Source organism: Nansenia antarctica (genome assembly GCF_963989245.1).
Source record: "Nansenia antarctica genome assembly, chromosome: 5".
Classification (NCBI taxonomy): Eukaryota; Metazoa; Chordata; class Actinopteri; order Argentiniformes; family Microstomatidae; genus Nansenia; species Nansenia antarctica.
The window spans coordinates 28,413,971-28,433,478 of NC_137690.1; the positions used below are offsets into that span (position 1 = coordinate 28,413,971).

At 44.0% G+C, this 19,508-nt stretch overlaps 1 protein-coding gene across 1 annotated transcript in view; it reads left to right on the forward strand.

Annotated features, from left to right (window-relative positions):
* unc5db (unc-5 netrin receptor Db) overlaps positions 1-19,508 on the forward strand; it is a gene marked incomplete at both ends in the record, with an annotated part of 140,883 nt that overhangs the window by 68,573 nt on the left and 52,802 nt on the right. The window contains one exon of the mRNA XM_080530556.1: positions 4,800-5,018. Coding sequence (XP_080386682.1) covers positions 4,800-5,018 — 219 coding nt within the window. The remainder of the gene's footprint in view (positions 1-4,799; positions 5,019-19,508) is intronic.

Below are 19,508 nucleotides of genomic sequence, written 5' to 3' on the forward strand. Positions count from 1 at the left end.
TGGCTAACTGATAGTGATAGCGAACTGATTTTTTTTAACCAAAACCATGGATGGAAGTCAATGTATCCTAAATGAGTATGCTATAAATGTCATGCCTAAATCATCTCAAAGTCATTGAAATATGGTCGTTGAGTTTTTTCTGAGAATTTACTTTGTTTGTTTGTTTATTTTTTTTTAGCAGTTAGCGGTTAGTGAGATCTGCCCAGATAAACAGAACCAAAGTGTAGATTGAAGTTTCTCCTGGTCCATAGACTGTTTTCAGGGTAAGGAACTAAATACTGTATGTGATTTTGTCAACTATCCCTTTATTTTTCCACTCAGTTGATTTTGCGGGAGAATTCTGCTGGTTTGCTTGGGTGCAAACCAGCAGAAAAGTGCTTCCACTCTCTCTGTTTCCAGCTAAACCTGGAGTTCACACAAAGAACACTTAAAGAACAGTGCAGTAGACTGAAGCGCCGGTCCTCTCCTGCCCTCAGCCCCTCTCCCCCCTCAGTGTCAGGGATTAGGCTGCCACCTCCTCTTGACTTCTCTCCCGCTTCAAATGGAGTGGGTCCCTGTTGAAATCCAAGAGGGTGCTCACCATGTAAAGCCTACTCTCACACACTGTTCACACTGTCCGTCCCCGCCCTCTACCTATCTCAACCCCTGTAGGATAAAAAAAAAGGTTAAAACTCCACGAGAAGCCCCCCCAGTGATCTACAGGGTGTGAGAATAAGAGTGTGTGGTTTAAAGGACTTTAGCTGCTGACTGCAGCTGTGAAATAGTAATGTGTAACTGAGTCCTGGGGAGCCTGTAGCGGATGAGAAGAGCGGTGTCAGTTGGATTTTCCAGGTAACCCATCTCCACCCTGCTGCCCGTTTCCTTTCATGGCTGGAGGCTTTGTGTGTCGGTGCGGCTGACGAGAGAGGCGAGCTGTCAAACCGCAACGAGGAGCTAGGGAGATGCTCCGTCGAGAGACGCAACAGCACTTAATTCGAATCCTTCTTCTTCTCCTTCTGCCATAACGTGCCTGCTCAATAGATTACCCGTCAAACGCATCTGTCCTTAACGCACACCCTCTGCAAGCTACATCCTCCTCCTCCTCCTCCTCCTCCTCCTCTGTGTTTTCCAAATGAAAAGTGAAGAAAGGAGGTTAACATTACGGTATGGTGACTTTGGTAATCGACATGGAATGTGTCAGACATTGTTAACTTAAATCTTTCTGCTCGACAAGGTCCCCAGGCTTGTTGACATAGTTCCCCCTCCTCCTTGGAACAGTGAGTGATTCAGCAGCGCCCGCCGCCACAAACTTTCTCCCATGCAGATAACCACTGCGTTTACCTGCCCTGCTACTGCAACCGGCTCCCTTGCTCAGTCAGGGGGAATGCGGTGACTGGCAACAGATAGGAGGAGAGCATTTAAGAGGCAGTGTAAAAATTAACCGGCGTAATGAGGAAATAAGTGACTTATTGGCGTCACACTCATTGCCTTCATTAAGGCTCATATTTATGAGCATCTATCATGAGAAGAGCAGCCAAGAGTGAGACTCAAGGTTTATGGAGCGTGGATTGTCACCTTGTTCCAATTATCTGTTACCTTTGACTTGCGGTAAGCGTATAGGCATTAGGTAGCGTAGAACGACGTGGCTCGTAATGAGCTGTTTGCAAGTGGGTAATGTATGTAAACCCCAGCCAAATCAAAAGCATCTGATGGTTCAGAAAGCCCTGCCTTGTTATTCATCGAGGCTTCCTGTTGAATTAGTTCATATTAGAGGGAGGATGCTCAACGACGGAGAAGAAAATAAGATTGCTACAGTACATCATTATATACGCCCTAACCATTAAATGTCTGCATGAATTTACATTCAATTTTATCACATTCTGTTCCAAATTAAAAACATACTCAGCCTGCTTTTATGCATTTATGTAATCCCCTATTTGTTATGACACTCGGTAATTGTGGAGGTGTATTTTAGAGACAGTGTGTTGACAAATACATTCGAGTCATAGTTTAAAATAGGCAATACATTTGCATGAATTATAGTTAGGGTATCTAGCATTTAGATAATTACTGAATCTGTACTGTGGCTTACCTTTCCCATAAATCCACAGCAGAGGAGAAAAAGTAGCTAGAGTTTAACACAGCTGCCGCAGTGTGAGGGAAGAGAATGTTTAATTCATAGTGCAAAGAGTTACTTTCACATGCTGCATCAGTTCAGTTGAGGAAGACTTCCCTCTGTGAGGAAACAGCTTGTGGTATCCAATGTCACAACATATCATTTCTTATCCACATGTGGTGGTACATGGACAAAGAGATAACGCATCCTCACTGTGCTGGAAACGAGGCACAAATTGCAGTGAAGTCAGTGATTTTCCACTCACATTATGAAATAGCTTAACGACCGCAATGATCATGATATTTTCGTGTCATTGTTCTTGAGGCCACTGAACAAAATGGCGGCCGTGGCTCCATTGCTACCAAGTGGAGGAGACAGAGAAGACATCAGGGATATGCAAACAACAAATCTGCCATCTACATTCTACAGAGGACATGTCAGGATTGACCTAGTCTAACTAAGCCAGCCTCTCTGTAAGATTCTGGGTTGTGAGATTAGTTTTGCTGCCGTTGCGTAGGCGTGTGTCTGAGTAACACATTCACTCCAAAGGTTACACTGTACCTGTCACAGAAAGAACATCATTTAATCCTCTTGTACTCGTGAAACAATTTTCAACTTGTCAGTCAATGATCTATGCAAGATTACAAGGTTAGAGTATCTCCCTCTCCGGCTGGCACGTTCTTTGTCTAGGTCTGTTTATCTGTCTCAGATTTTTCTTTCTTCTCATTCTTTTTTTCCCCTCCATTCCTTATCATCCTCCTTTTGGTATGACGAACATACACCTTTGATGCTTTAAGTCCTTCTGACTGCAGTCAAATACTAGAGTAATTACTTGAGTTGGAGTTCAGTGATTTGTGGGAAAAGGACTGTTCCATATTCCATTTATGTAATAACACAAACAGCTCAACTCTATACAGTAGGCCGACAGCATCATGTACAGTATTATCTTATTACTATGTAACAACATATTTATACATATATACGTGGTTACCACAGTAATTACAGTATTACTACTAACACACGTACTTCGGAGGTAGTGTGACAAATGTTGGTTTGCGAGTGAGGAACACATTCTGTCAACGTATGGGGTTATGTAGGAAAAAGATCTCCTGTAAATAGTGGTGTTAGCAGATGATTGTTGTGTATTTACAGTAAAGTCTGTATAGTTGCTTGATGTGTGAGTCAGTGCACTGTGTGTGTCTGTTCATTCAGCTATCTAACCACAGCATTTGTGGGTGGCAGTGAGTGGGGCCAGGCAGATTAGATTTCAGGGGACACAATTGGATTTGATGGTGGGACATAAGAGCTTTCATACGCTTTTACAGCCCTGAATGTCTTAGCCATATCAGCTTTGATAGGATTGTGGTCTAATTTTGGGATGAATCCCAAGGAGGGTGTGAGCACAAGCTTATTGTTCTGGCCCCTGGAGTGATGTAAAGGTCTCCCTCCCCCCCCCAACACACAGGAGAAGTAGTAGAGGTGGGAGTGGGTGGTAGGGATTCGGGGGTGGGGCGCTTGGGGGGCATTTGAAGAGTCTAGATCTATCTTAATCTAAAATCCCATCTAGTATCGTCGCCTGCTATAGCAGATCAATATTTGTTCTTTGTTCCCCACCCCCTCCCTGTTAAATCGATGTGGTACTGTAATAAACAATAACAGCAAAGGTGTTTGCCAAACTGAATTGAAGGAATAACCTGGTCGAAAATGAGACACTTACACAGAGGCAGAGACATGTTGGCAGCAAGCACAAAGACAGTTTTTGTGCAGAAAGTGGGACTTGTGGATGAGATAAAATGCATTCAGACTGAATTCTGGTAATCAGTCCCCTTCCAACGCCTCTGTACTTGGTCTATTTTGATTGCATTCATCCACAAATTGCTCTGAGAAGACAGAATTTCACTTGAGTGGGAAAGAATTGTTCTCTCTGCATACTTCTTTTCTCTACCATAAGTTATGATGAATGAGAAATGCAAACAATGTCCACTGGGAAATTACATAATATTTGATATGAACATGTGAGGAAATTGTCAATCTCTGAACTGCAGGCTCAGTATGTGAAACGTAGTTTGTTCTATTGATGGAAATCCTCTAGCAATCACAGTGAAACTTTGAGCCATGTCCCTTGCTCTTGTGTTATGTCATCATTTCATTCTATGTTTTGAAAAAAATGGCAGATAGAAATGAGATAGATCCACGCACTGGTTACTGCTCCCCCAAACTTTATGGGAGCAGTGTGGAGATCTTTCTTATTTCTCAGTCATTTCATTCTATGCCAACATGAGAGTAGTGTTGTTTCCAATTATTGAAGAATTCAGCGTCATTCGCAAGAACTTTAACCCAGAATCATGAAACACGGCACGTGATGTTATACTGTCCGTTGTGCCAGTGGATGGTACGCACGTGAGGTTTGCCTTGATGTTGAGAGTGGCATGGGAGCTGTATCTCAGACATGGGGAGGATGTACATTTCGGGACACATCATCAGTAATGTACCTTTGAATCATGGGGTGTTTCGGCCTTTCAACACTAGACACCCTCATCTAAGGTGGCCAGCTACAGGGTGATCAAGCCTGATCTTGTGTCCCATGCCCAATCATGAGAATTGCCTGGTTGTTTAAATGTTTAGTTTGAAACGTGACGGAGCTACCGTACTACGTGGTGTCCTTGAGGAAGGACTCTAACCAGTTGTGTTTCCGTTTCCGTAGGTACCGCTGGTGGTGATGCCCTGCCAGATTCTCTACCGTCCGTCCCGGGCACACTCCCCCATTTCCTGCAGGAGCCAGAGGACGCCTACATCGTCAAGAGCAACCCCATCAAGCTGCGTTGTCGTGCAGTGCCTGCCCTACAGATCTTCTTCAAGTGCAATGGAGAATGGGTGCACCAGAACGAACATGCATCCCAAGAGTACACGGATCAGGGCACTGGTAAGGTGCACCTCTATGTTCTCCCAGTCTGAAGTGACAGTGAAGTGAAGGGGTGAATGGGTTGATGTTACAGGACAATACATCACCTATCTGGAAAATTAGTATAATTTGGCATTAGTATAACAGTATTGAAAGAAAACAAAACACAACGCTCTTCACCGAACGCTCTTCATCGTGTGATCTCGTTTCTTGATCTCTGCCGGTTAATCGCGGCCGTTCAGCACTATTAAAGAAAGCTCAGTCTAATTACTGGTCCTTTACCAGACAAATCGCTGATTTGTCTGCCTGTTTCTTTTAGACATACGGTACTTCTCTGATCACACTTAACCCTTCAATTAAACTCCTGCTTACCTAATGCAACTATAGCAACTCGTCAAAAGTCCCTGGTGAAGTTCTGATTCTGATTGCCATAAAGGAGATTAGGTTCTATGTTAAGTCCAATTAAGGTTCATGGAGCGGTGTCAGGGGGATGAGGCAGACAGGTTGTCTTGATTAGAGGACTTCCACTTCAAAAGGGATTTTCGGGGAGAAAAAAAAACAAAGCCAATGTGCTGTGACACCTCGCATGGAATGTGTTCTGGATTAGAAAGAAACCTCAAGACTTTCTTGTATTCATGAAGGTCCCTCTGCAGGAAAGCCCGGTTAATTGCTTCTGGATGTTCATTATTGTGTGATTGCTGTGCTGTGAAATTGTTGTGTTGGGCTGTTAATGAGGAAATGAAAGTCAGAAACTTTGATTATTTCTGCGCTGTGTGCGTGGAAAAGTACAAGGGGAAAAGTACATTTTGTATTAACAAAACTCACTTTATGCTACAGTACATCCATGTCCACTTGCTTAGCAAGAAGCAATCAAATTAATTGATTTCACAGATAAGAACGCACGTTATCTTTCAATGACAAAACGTTAAGTGCCCGGTCACCCGTCTTGGCACAACGATCCCATGGTGCTGTTTTAAGTAGCAGGAGGGTGTGTGTACATATTTGAAGTTGCTCATGCTGAATTACTGTCATCAGGCACCTTTGCAAAAACTATTATACCATGAACACATTAGGAACACTTTATAATTAATATACAAATACAAACTTGTTGGCACCAGGAAAACGTAAGTAGCTAGACATTACAAGGCCTACAGTAAGGGCGGCGGCTGTGGCTCAGGAGGTAGAGCTGGTGTCTAACATTAAGGCCTACAGTAAGGGTGGCGGCTGTGGCTCAGGAGGTAGAGCTGGTGTCTAACATTAATACCTACAGTAAGGGCGGCGGCTGTGGCTCAGGAGGTAGAGCTGGTGTCTAATGATCGCAAGGTTGGCGGTTCGGCAGTTCGATTCCCGGCTGGCCACGTGTCGAGGTGTCCTTATGCAAGACACTGAACCCCAAATTGCTCTCACTGAGCGGGTCAGCGCCTTGCATGGTAGCTTGCCGCCATTGGTGTGTGAATGGGTGAATGAGAGGCCATTGTGCAGTGTTTTTGAGTGCTATATAAGTGCAGTCCATCTAGTAAGTATTTTGGAGGGCAGAGGAGTTGTTCCCTGTACACAGAACACAGGATGACACATAAGTACATAAGTAGGTGTGTGGCGAGTCTGGCCATTATGTTCTCCAAAATAAAGCACTTTAGCTGATCTTTAGCAATGCCATAGACAGATGCTCTGTCGTGATTCTGTGCAACTACAGACCACTTCTCCCATGGTGGGAAAATGAGAGGCTATTATAGAAGCTTACAGAATGGAATTCATTTTTCATAATGTTATTCTGCTACCATTACCATTATATGGTTTATTTGGTTAAAGGGAGTGTGTGATCGTTGTAAAGTCAAATTATTTTAAGATCTAAGATTTTGTGTAAAATCAGTTTTGTATTCATGTACTTAATTCAGATCCGTTCAGCTCATCAGCAGTCTGGAGTGAATAAGTAGCAGCTCGTAGTGCTCGCTCCAGACTGCCCCCCCCCCCCCCCCCCCCCTTCCCCCCCCACACGACTCCTAACCTAACACACTTTCTCCACTCCGCAATCTCCCTGATTTTGATTCTAGGGAGGATTTTTGAAAAACAAGGATCCTTCTTTTACCTCTCTCTGCCTTTGGGAAGAGCAATTATAACTTTTTTTTTATTTTTTATACCGTCAACGCACTTCACCGTCGCGTAGCGTACTGGCCTAGGTGGTGATATATGTTGTCTACCAGAGTACTCTGTACTCCTCACCTTAGCCCGCTGCATAGCTCACTTTATATCAGCATCAAACTCATAACCCACTGATAACAACACGCTTAACAGGGATAAGGGGGCTTTGTCCTGCTCCTGTAATGGACAGCAAAATTGTGTATTGGATTAGCCAAGTTAATCAGAGCAGCAGATCTGTGAAGTATTGGATGTTATTGATTAGGACATGGGCCCTCAATGCCACGAGGAGCACAGGATAAGATCTTTTATTTACCAACCAGACAGATGAATCACAGCCTCAGATAAGCGCTTGCTACCATGCCCTTGAGTCCGTCACCAGCACAGGGAGGAGAGAGCTGGGCACAGTAAGGAGAAGGTAAGGAGAAATTGTTGTTTGTGTGCGTGTGTGTGTGTGTGTGTGTGTGTGTGTGTGTGTGTGTATGCGTGTGTGCGTGCATGCAAGTTGGAGAAGCAATTTAACTGCACTGGGCACAATTTGTGGAACATTTACATTACTTCTTCAAAGGAATAATCAAGCCAACTGTCACATTCCGGTCTGTTTTCACAGAAGCCTATGATGACTTTTTTCTAATAAGATTTAATATGAATGCTGCCCCTGAATAGTCAACTATTCTCTCTGCTGCCCAGTGCATATTTTTTACTTGATGAGGTCTGTGCACTTGTCCACCTCTTCTCTTCAACTGAACTGAACAGAGAAAATGAAACCCACAACAGTTAGCCGTGTCTTCTTCTAGGCTTAAGTTTGCCGTAAAAGTACAGGAGTTTTTTTTTTTAGGTCAGATGCATAGCTAAAATGTCTGCTTTCTTAATGTGCGATGGCACGTTCTCCTTGTCGTTTTACACGAGTCGTAGGGCTGCCTCACCCTTCCACTCACCACCTATGCAAAACGGGGTAGCCTAATCGGTTATAATTCATTATTGAAAATAGGCTATTTGTCAGCATGTAGGCTGAGAGAAAGCGCTTCATCATTAGGCTATAGTATGAGCGGGGGGCCTGTCTGCACAAACTAATGGCGGTGTCCTGTTCACCTGCGCTTCCCTTTCAAAACATAACAGTATGCCCAAAGTCCATGCCAGTGCTCCCATGCGCCTTTTTGTGCATTGTGCCCTCACATTATGCTAGTTAGTATGGCAGCATCTCAAGCACGTAAACGATGTCCCGAGTTGTGAAATGCTAACTGGCTCGTTCCAACGCGTTAACTTATTCTTGATCTGCACTTGAAAGTCAAACCGGTGCATTTTTTCCGATGGCCAAAACGCAGATCTAAATAATTCATAGCCTTTACTTGGCCGTCCTTCTGTTTTGACCTGGTGTACACAATGTAAATTCAGACCCCATTGGTGTCTTAAAACTCACAGCGGGATCATTAAAAATAACCACCGACAGATGTGCAGAGGACTCTGGAAAGGGGCCTCCGTCTTGACTTCCTGTCAATAACAGCTTCCCTGACAGGGTCAACATGTCTCTACATAATTGAACAGCTGAGATGACTCGGTGAAACCAATGTCACAGTATCCCCCGGCGCGCAGGACCGCAGATGACGACGAGGAGCCTTAGGTTGTAATGGCGACCTCAAATAAAAGCCGGAAGACAAAGAAATGTTTTAATTTGTGTGCTCTCCTCATTAGGGACCTGAGGAAGAATTGTTTTGACTTTGACTGCACTTGACTTTTGTGTTCTGCGCCCCCTCTCAAATCATGTGTTAAGACACGCAGTTTCAGGCCCATAATTCTCACAGTATTTTAACTCAGAATGATTATATCCTTTGAGGATATTCATAAGTGGATTCCAATCAACGCATTTAAGTGTGAAAATATGTTGCTAGCTGAGTGTGGAGGCACTTGCAGTGCTGCCTTGAGGATAAGCTTCAAAGGTACAATATGTAACAGCTCTTTCCCCTTGAAAATGTCACAAAAATAAATAAATGCTGAATCATTACTTATGATGCATTGGCAGTCTGTGACATTGCATGCACCTGCCAAGACAGTGCCCTTGAATTGGCTTTTTCCAAAACCCTCTGGACATTTCGAGGGCGTCCACCACCACTTGCTGTGTGTTTAACCTGTGACTTGCGTGTGTGTGGCTCATTGGCTACCTACTGCACTGGCTGGGAGACGCAAGCATTTTCTCTCAGTGCTGGAAGCAACGGAAGACTTTCTGTGCAAATACGTTCGTAAAACACGTATTATGATTTGAAACGTCTGATGATAGTAAACTGTCCTGTTTGACATCACACAGGTCCTTCGCTAGTTTCAAGGTCACATCACAAAGACCGTTGCCGGATATAAAAAAACCGTGATGTGGTGATTGACAGATTCATTGTTTCAGTTAGAAGTAGCTTGCATTGAGCAAGGGGAGCGAGAGAGGAGGAGACACTGTTCTAAACTGCCCTTCCCATTGCAGTGAAACATGTGTCCTCTTGGTTTATACCTCTCAAAGAAAAAAAGAGAGAGCTCTGTTCTCCACCATCCTGCTGGGCGTTCAACAGACTGCTGGAATGCGATGCACAGCGGCCGCCGTCTCGTGAACAGATTGATCCCTGAATCGTTGGCCAAAAAACACGTTCCCTCCCTCCCATATGTGATCCTCGTGAACCGTCAACTTGTCTTCTGAGCCTCTGTGTTCCGTAGTGGAGGAGGGAACCCACACTGACACCCCTTAACAGTGATGACTGAAAGCAACCTGTAGTAGATGTATGTGAGCGGGATAGCATACTGGCATCTGCCCCTCCTCCGCTTGTGAAGGAGAAACTCTCCTTTATTCATGGTGTTTTTTTGCTCTGAGAGCACAGTACTCTACTGATGTGATGTGAGGGAATGGACCGCTCCCTTGATGCTGTCAGTATTCACGCTGCTTCACTGCCTCCTTTTATGTGTTTTTAATTAAGCTAGTTAAATCTCCCTGTAAGGGCCCAAACGGCCCATGTGCCTCCGAAATGCACACAAACGTTGTCCTGTAAAGACCCCGGCGATATATATTCCATCAAGGCCCATGGTATTGGGGAGAAAACCCATTGGCCCCTTTGTGTTGCATCTGTGCGCTGAGAATGTTATCGTTGTCGAGCAGCGAGCGAGCAACGGCGACTTAGCGCTTGGCCACATCGATTTGGAGGCGAATAGACACTGGCAGATCCAGACAGGCCTGTTGCACTGTGGGGGGGGGACGAAAGAGGGAGAGGCCTGACCACTGCAGATAAACAAGCAGCCATTGCCCCCCACTACTCCCCCTCACCCCCCCCCCCCCCCCCTTCACCCCCCTCACCCCACCTGCCAGGACTGGAGACTTCCCCGGAGCCCAGAGTCCGGGGGAAACGGCAGTACATGACAAACAGGCAGTGACATGACGCTTCCCCCCACGACGGGGACCACAGACTCACCTCACACTCAACCCTCCTATATCTCGAGTGTGGCGATGTTTTTTTGCCTCTTCGTAATGGGCACTAAAACCAGGATTGATGTTATGTCTGCCCCGGAGTTGCTTGGTGAGGCAGTTAATGGGGTTGTTAAATGAACGGTCCCAGACAATACAACACACACACATCCGTATCTGTGACGCTATAGAGACTCTCCGGAGATGATTTTATTTGGGCTTACCACAGCTCCTGCAGTGGGCTGTGTTTAAAATGTCTCCTCGTTTTTATCACAGGAGAAGGAGCTTTCCATTGTTTTGATGACTCCTCTGGTTTGTGGCTTAAGACAAGTAGTGGAGCCTGTATTGTTATTATATGATCCTGTTGTTTATGGCTGGGTTGGACCATCACATCATCTCTCTGGTGTCTACAGAGAACTGTTCAATGAATGACATAGTATGTATACAGTATATAGCCATATATATACTATACAGTATATAGCCATATAATATACAATATTATTATTATTATTATTGTTATTATTGTCATTGTTATTATTATTATCATCATTATCATTATTGTTATATAATTATATAATTAATATCATAATAATATAATAATTATTATTGTTATTAATAATAATAATAATAATTATAATTACAATTATTATTAATAATAATATTAATAATAATATTAATAATGCGCTTTGAGTTGCATTTCATGTACGAAAGGCGCTATATAAATAAAGCTTTACTTACTTACATACGGTACTTATTATTATTATTATTATTATTATTGTAACATTATTATTTACTAGGTTTTTACTGTACATTGAGGGTTTCATCTTTCTGTATACTTGGTCAATGATCATAAACATGAGATATATATAGTGACTTTCTGAATAGCGCTGTAAGTGAACCAAATCAGACATACAGCTGGTAGTGTGCGTCATCATTAAAAGAGTGATTTTTTACTCACGGTTCAAGCAGATGTTCAAGAGTAATTGGAGGTTTGAGACCCACCTGCCATCCAATTCTCAAAAGTGACAACATGGTGCGCACAGACATCTCTGATGCTAATATGACATTCACACCTTCATTTTCAGGAAGATGGAAAAAATTGCACCAGGCTAGGGTGTGGCACACCGACACTCGGGGGGGGAAATCTAGATTTGACAATCAACCTGTTCTGGATTCAGCCACCTCGGGTTATCAGGAGACCAGAGATTTTTCCAACACTTTGCATTCCATTGCCGACAATCTTAATCAACTGCGTGATTAAGATTTTGTCATCTACGGCGTTATGCTTTATGAGGCAGTAAATTTGCTTTTGGTTTTGAGACAGTCGTCAATGGACCGCAGGAGAGATGGATCGGATCGCTGGTGCGCTCAGTAAGATGGTGAAGGTTCATCTTAAAAACACAAACACGTGAAGTGAAGAGCCTATCATCCACTGGAGGGTATGAACAGTTCAAACCATATGATGTTGATCGAGAAAATAACCAACATAATATTACAGGTGGCTCTTACGTGTTACCCATCTATATTTTGAGTGACCCCTCCATGCTCCTCCACATCATCTCTGGCCACGTTGTTCACCAGTTGTAAATGGTAAATGGTAAATGGACTGCACTTATATAGCTTTACAACGGCCTCTCCTTCACCCATTCACACACACATTCACACACCAATGGCGGCAAGCTGCCATGCAAGGTGCCGACCCGCTCACTGGGAGCAATTTTTGGAGGTTCAGTGTCTTGTCCAAGGACACTTCGACATGTGGCCAGCCGGGGCTCGAACCGCTGATCTGCCAACCTTGTGATCATTAGACGGCGACTCTACCTCCTGCGCCACAGCCACCCAAAGCCTTCACCTTTCATTCGTTCAGAATTACACTCGCCTCTACCAAATCAAATCAAATGCTTTATTTGCCATACAATCGGATTGTTAGGAATGTGTTATTCATTGCATTCCCCACACACAACACACACATTCCCCACACACAACACACACACGACACACACCCCCCCACACACAACACACACACACTCCACCACACACACACACACATGCACAGGGAGATCCAGGGTCGGAGTGGGACTCATTTTCAGCTCTGGAGTTTCATGCCTCAGACCGGCCCACTTTAGTTCACAACCGATTACAGTATATTAAAATCATGTAATTACAACCTTGGTATTTTAGTCTGTAATAGCGGACTCACTGTTCTCTACAGTCTTCTCTACATTTACAGGATGCTATGTCATGGGTTTGCTTCATTGTTCCCACACTGGTACAACAGCTCACCTGTGCCTTCTACTGTGATAGCAGCAATCCCTTGCTGGACACCACTAGGGTAACCAGGTCCCAACAAACCAAATGTGGGACAAGGAGTATGTTTGTGTGGGACAATGTGGGACACCCTCTCAACAGGCCCGGACCGAACTTTAGGTGCCCCTAGTAGCATCCGCTTCCCCTGGCCGAGTTGAGAGCTATGTCTATCCAATTTTTTAAATATATATGCATTTCCATTCTGTTTCCTATTCTGTTTGGTTTATTCAGTAGCATCCAATAATAGACTATGCAGATAACAACTTAACAAATATATAACAAATATATTTTATTTGAATGTGAACCTGACAATAAAGTATCTGTATGGAGCAGAAAGTGAAGTCAAAGTGCAGTATCAATTTAGTATATTAATAAAGAAAAGTAGCCTGACAGTGTTAGGCCTGTAGATGATTGAGTATGTAGGCTATCTAGCTAGCTAACTTGCCTCCCATTTGCAACACAAATGCATTGACATAGCTGTCAAGGCTAACGCGCGCACACACTAGACGAAAACATAAAACACAACTCTGCACTCATTCAGACAATGACAGTGATAACAGTTGGTTACGGATAAACCAATTGCCCAAGTCATATTTCAGTGTTTTACATAGCCTGAACTACAGATTGTAAGCTTTCAAATGCTTTTGAAATCGGATTTTTTTTTAGGACGACACAAGTATTTGAATGTTGGTGCACCTGAGACAGAGACTGGGAGAAAAATCACTCTGCTGCAGCAACAAACGCTGTTAACAGCTAGCGGCTAACAGTGGTACATCGCTACGAACGTCTAACTACATTTTTATAACATCACACAACATGCTGAGGGAACATGAACATGCTAAAAACACATAAATAGATGAACACACAGTCCTTGATTTTGAACACATCCTAAAACAAAAGTATGTTTACAAGTAAAGTGGTCACTTACCAGTAGCCTACGGCAAACGAGAACAGTGAATCCAATCCACAAATTATAAGTATTTAGTGATCGTTAAACTGTTGTTTGTTATATCGAGTGGGTACTTTAAAACTTCAAGTTGGTGTTATGAAAAAATACGAAAACTAGATATTGTTGACACAATAAGTTTCACTTTACGAGCCCTTTGAGTCAGCGGCTGGTTCGCACATTCAGCCAGCTCCATATATCCACGTGGGGCCGTTGCCATGGGAACATGAATGCTGTTTCCTGATAGGCTGAAGACGTTCCATAGAATCTGGACGTTCTGCTGCAACTGAACATGTCAGCGCTTGGTTGCGGCGCTTTGTTGCGGCGCTTAGATGGACACTGGCCCCGTGGCCGCGCAAAGGGGGACATCTGGTCACCCTATTTATATGGTATCGGCCCAGAATGGTACCGGCCCAGCCGCCCAGAACGGTATCGGCTTGCAAGTACTACCATGACTGAACACCGGCCCAGACCGGCCCAAAACCAGACCGGCCCACCAGGAAAACTCCAGATCCTCCCGATTAGCCACCCCGGGCCTGGGGAGATCAGAGCACGGGGTCAGCTGTAGTTCGGCGCCCCTGGAACAATTAGGGCTTAAGTGCATAAGACAGTCTCGAAAGTGTCTTGCTCAAGGGCACAACAGCAGTGGTAAGCACTTTAGATATGATGCCAGCAACCTCCAGTCACCAGCTCACATCCGGCTAACCGTAACCCTGGGGTGGGGATTAAACCAACGACCTACCGATTGCTGGCCGGCCTCTCTAACCTCTAGGCTAGAGTCTACTTGCTGCCCCTGGTCTCCTACTGGTGCCACGTTCATGGGAGCATAATATGCTTATAATCTTTAATATCTTTCAATATTTATCTTTAGCTATGTTTTAAATCAGCAACTTAGTTTTTTTAGTATTCATTGAGTTGGTTGGTTGATTCTTTGCCAGGCACACAAGTTATTTGAATACATTTAATCATGTCTGCCTCTGTTTTCACGCTCACCTCTGCACACCAGCGCAGGATAATATCTTTTAATATAGCTTCTCCATATAGGTGCTATGTTGGCACAGGAAAATTTGCATGTACCTCAGTTTTTAAGTTTCTTTGAAAATCACCCATCCATATTTATTTAATCGCCCACCTCTAATACAGTATTATGGCATAGCTTCACTCAGTCTAGGCACAGATGGCGACAACTTTTTCAAACTTCTGTCCCACTATTTGCTGTCTGAGTGGGTGCAGTTTAAATTGGATCTATTTTCCCAGCGCTATTGCAGCAGTGCAATATCCGTTCAGACTTGGTCCTCTTTTCTAATAAAACCAGAATCCAAAAAAGCTGTTGGGGGATGTGTTTGTTTCAACACATCAGACTTTTGATTTAGTTTTTTTGCAAGCATTGAAATGAAATCATTTGGTTCTAAAGAGGGGAGTTGGCCCTCTCAGTATGGCTAGGATCTAATTGCAGAGTATAACAGTAGGCATGGAGCCTAATGGAGTCTGGAGATAAAAGCCTCAATATCCTTCCCCAAATGCAAAAAACCCCACTCTGTAATAGAATCTTTTGTGCATCGTTTGTGTGTGTGTGTGTGTGTGTGTGTGTGTGTGTGTGTGTGTGTGTGTGTGTGTGTGCATGTATGTGTGTGCGCGTGTGCGTGCAAGCGTGTGCGTGTGTGCGTGCGTGTGTGCGGGCGTGCGGGCGTGCGGGCATGCGGGCGTGTGTGTGCGTGTGTGCGTGTGTGTGAGAGTGAATAAATGGCATCTGATTTGGGCAATCATTTTGAATGAATGCCTTAAGTGCACCTGATATGGTACTGGATAGTCCTTTCTCAGAGCAGGGCCTGGTATGATAATTCTTTATTCCAGGTTTGCGTGTGTGTCCTTCCATAGGTAACTGGAGCGGAGGAAATGCGAGCTGCATTAAGTGTGACATTAATGTGCTAATGCTGTTTCTGTCCTCAGCTGAGAGTTAAAGTGTGCTCGATAGGGCTGAAATTGTTCACATTACCATGTAGGATGTCAATTGACACATACACACACACACACACACACACACACAGACACACACACACACACACACACACACACACACACACACTGACACAGACACATACACACATAAAGACTTCAACTGCAACAATTCACAGCTCCTTTTCCATAGATAAAGTTAACAATCAGAAAAAATGTATGAGTCAAGTACACTACATGGCCAAAAGTATGTGGACACCCGAACATCACACCAATATGTGCTTGTTGAACAACTCATTCCAAAACCATGGGCATTAATATGAAGTTGGTCCCCCTTTTGCTGCTATAACAGCTTCCACTCTTCTGGGAAGACTTTCTACTGGATTTTAGAACATGGTTACAAGGATTTGCTCCTATTCAGTCACACAAGCTTAACTGAGGTCGGGCACTGAGGTCGAGCACTGATGTTGGGCGACATAGCCTGGCTCGCAGTCGGCGTTCCAATTCATCCCAAAGGTGTTCGATGGGGTTGAGGTCAAGGCTCTATGCAGTCCAGTCAAGTTCTCCCAGACCAAACTCAGTAAACCACGTCATTATGGACCACGCTTTGTGCATGGGGGCATTGTAATGCTGAAACAGGAAAAGGACCTTCCCCAAACTGTTGCCACAGAGTTGAAAGCATACAATTCTCTAGAATCTCATTGTAGGCTGTAGCATTAAGATTTCCCTTCACTGGAACTAAGGGGCCTAGCCCAAACCATGAAAAACAGCCCCAGACCATAATTGTGTCCACATACTTTTGTTGCTATGTAGTGTACCATACCACAGCCAAATACATATTGAAACAATTGCTACATTTCCCACATACACACTTTATTCCAACCCCACGGTGCTTTTCCTGTGAACGGCAGCTGTTCCAGGAGCAGAGACAAGGAATCCTCTGACGAAGTATCGACAGAGGCCAGGGAAACTCTCTTTGAAGGCTGGAGAATGTGTTAAGAGGGAGCAGGGGGGCCTCAGCGGAGACATCAGCATGCGGGCCTCGCTGGCACACTGTGCAGTTTAGCAATGATATCTCTGGGTGCGCTTCACAGGACCTGCCCACTAAGTAGCCTACTACCCTCCGTTGGGGAGCCTTATTACAGTGAGAACCACTGATCTCCTTCCAAACTACTTCCTTACAGAGGAGACCCAGACGCTTGGAGGTGTAGAAAACAGGGGTGGTTTCCATTCCCTCATGTAGACACTTTAGCTTCGCGGCAATTTAGATTTTTATCGAATTTGATTATAGAGATTGTCTTGATTCTTTCAAATCTAACCTGTTTCCTCCTTAAGATTCCCAAAAAATTGAATCAAAGCACAAATGCTACGATAAAGAAGAAGCAGTCCCTATCTGGTGCTCTGTTAAAGCTACACTACTGCAGCAGCCCTGTAAGACTCAGCTCAACGAGGCGGCTGTGGAGCAGGTGCTAGAGCTCCGGTCTGAGAGGAGAAGTAGGATGTGGCACACCATACTTCACACCATACTTCACCATACTTCACACCATACTTCACCATACGTCACACCATACTTCACACCATACTTCACCATACTTCACCATACTTCACACCATACTTCACCATACTTCACCATACGTCACACCATACTTCACACCATACTTCACCATACTTCACCATACGTCACACCATACTTCACACCATACTTCACCATACTTCACACCATACTTCACACCATACTTCACCATACTTCACCATACTTCACACCATACTTCACCATACTTCACACCATACTTCACACCATACTTCAGACCAGGGTCGGAGTGGGACTCATTTTCAGCTCTGGAGTTTCATGCCTCAGACCGGCCCACTTTAGTTCACAACCGATTACAGTATATTACAATCATGTAATTACAACCTTGGTATTTTAGTCTGTAATAGCGGACTCACTGTCCTCTACAGTTTTCTCTACATTTACAGGATGCTATGTCATGGGTGTGCTTCATTGTTCCCACACTGGTACAACAGCTCACCTGTGCCTTCTACTGTGATAGCAGCAATCCCTTGCTGGACACCACTAGGGTAACCAGGTCCCAACAAACCAAATGTGGGACAAGGAGTATGTTTGTGTGGGACAATGTGGGACACCCTCTCAACAGGCCCGGACCGAACTTTAGGTGCCCCTAGTAGCATCCGCTTCCCCTGGCCGAGTTGAGAGCTATGTCTATCCAATTTTTTAAAATATATATGCATTTCCATTCTGTTTCCTATTCTGTTTGGTTTATTCAGTAGCATCCAATAATAGACTATGCAGGGAAAAACTTAACAAATATATAACAAATATATTTTATTTGAATGTGAACCTCACAATAAAGTATCTGTATGGAGCAGAAAGTGAAGTCAAAGTGCAGTATCAATTTAGTATATTAATAAAGAAAAGTAGCCTGACAGTGTTAGGCCTGTAGATGATTGAGTATGTAGGCTATCTAGCTAGCTAACTTGCCTCCCATTTGCAACACAAATGCATTGACATAGCTGTCAAGGCTAACGCGCGCACACACTAGACGAAAACATAAAACACAACTCTGCACTCATTCAGACAATGACAGTGATAACAGCTGGTTAAGGATAAACCAATTGCCCAAGTCATTTTTCAGTATTTTACATAGCCTGAAACTACAGATTGTAAGCTTTCAAATGCTTTTGAAATCGGATTTTTTTTTAGGACAACACAAGTATTTGAATGTTGGTGCACCTCAGACAGAGACTGGGAGAAAAATCACTCTGCTGCAGCAACAAACGCTGTTAACAGCTAGCGGCTAACAGTGGTACATCGCTACGAACGTCTATGTTTTTATAACATCACACAACATGCTGAGGGAACATGAACATGCTAAAAACACATAAATAGATGAACACACAGTCCTTGATTTTGAACACATCCTAAAACAAAAGTATGTTTACAAGTAAAGTGGTCACTTACCAGTAGCCTACGGCAAACGAGAACAGTGAATCCAATCCACAAATTATAAGTATTTAGTGATCGTTAAACTGTTGTTTGTTATATCGAGTGGGTACTTTAAAACTTCAAGTTGGTGTTATGAAAAAATACGAAAACTAGATATTGTTGACACAATAAGTTTCACTTTACGAGCCCTTTGAGTCAGCGGCTGGTTCGCACATTCAGCCAGCTCCCTATATCCACGTGGGGCCGTTGCCATGGGAACATGAATGCTGTTTCCTGATAGGCTGAAGACGTTCCATAGAATCTGGACGTTCTGCTGCAACTGAACATGTCAGCGCTTGGTTGCGGTGCTTTGTTGCGTCGCTTAGATGGACACTGGCCCCGTGGCCGCGCAAAGGGGGACATCTATATGACGGCTATCCGCTTGTTAAGTCGTGACGTGTTTCCGGGTCCAACGTTGGCTGAGGCGCTGTCTTCGAAATGCCGAAATAATAATAATAATAAATTATATTTATATAGCGCTTTTCCGAGGCTCAAATACCCTGACAATATGGAGAAAACGGGAAAGTGCTGTGTCCCTTGTTGTATGAATAGATCCGAGTCTAAAAAACGATTAAACTGTCATTCTACCGCTGTAGTTCACAGGTACTCTGGTGCGGGGAATTTCTGGTTTGGACTCGGAAATGGCTAAACGTCACTTTTGACGTCAGACTTAACAAGCGGATATGACGTCATCAGTGGTGAACAAAGCGCGGACCCACAGGCAGTCCA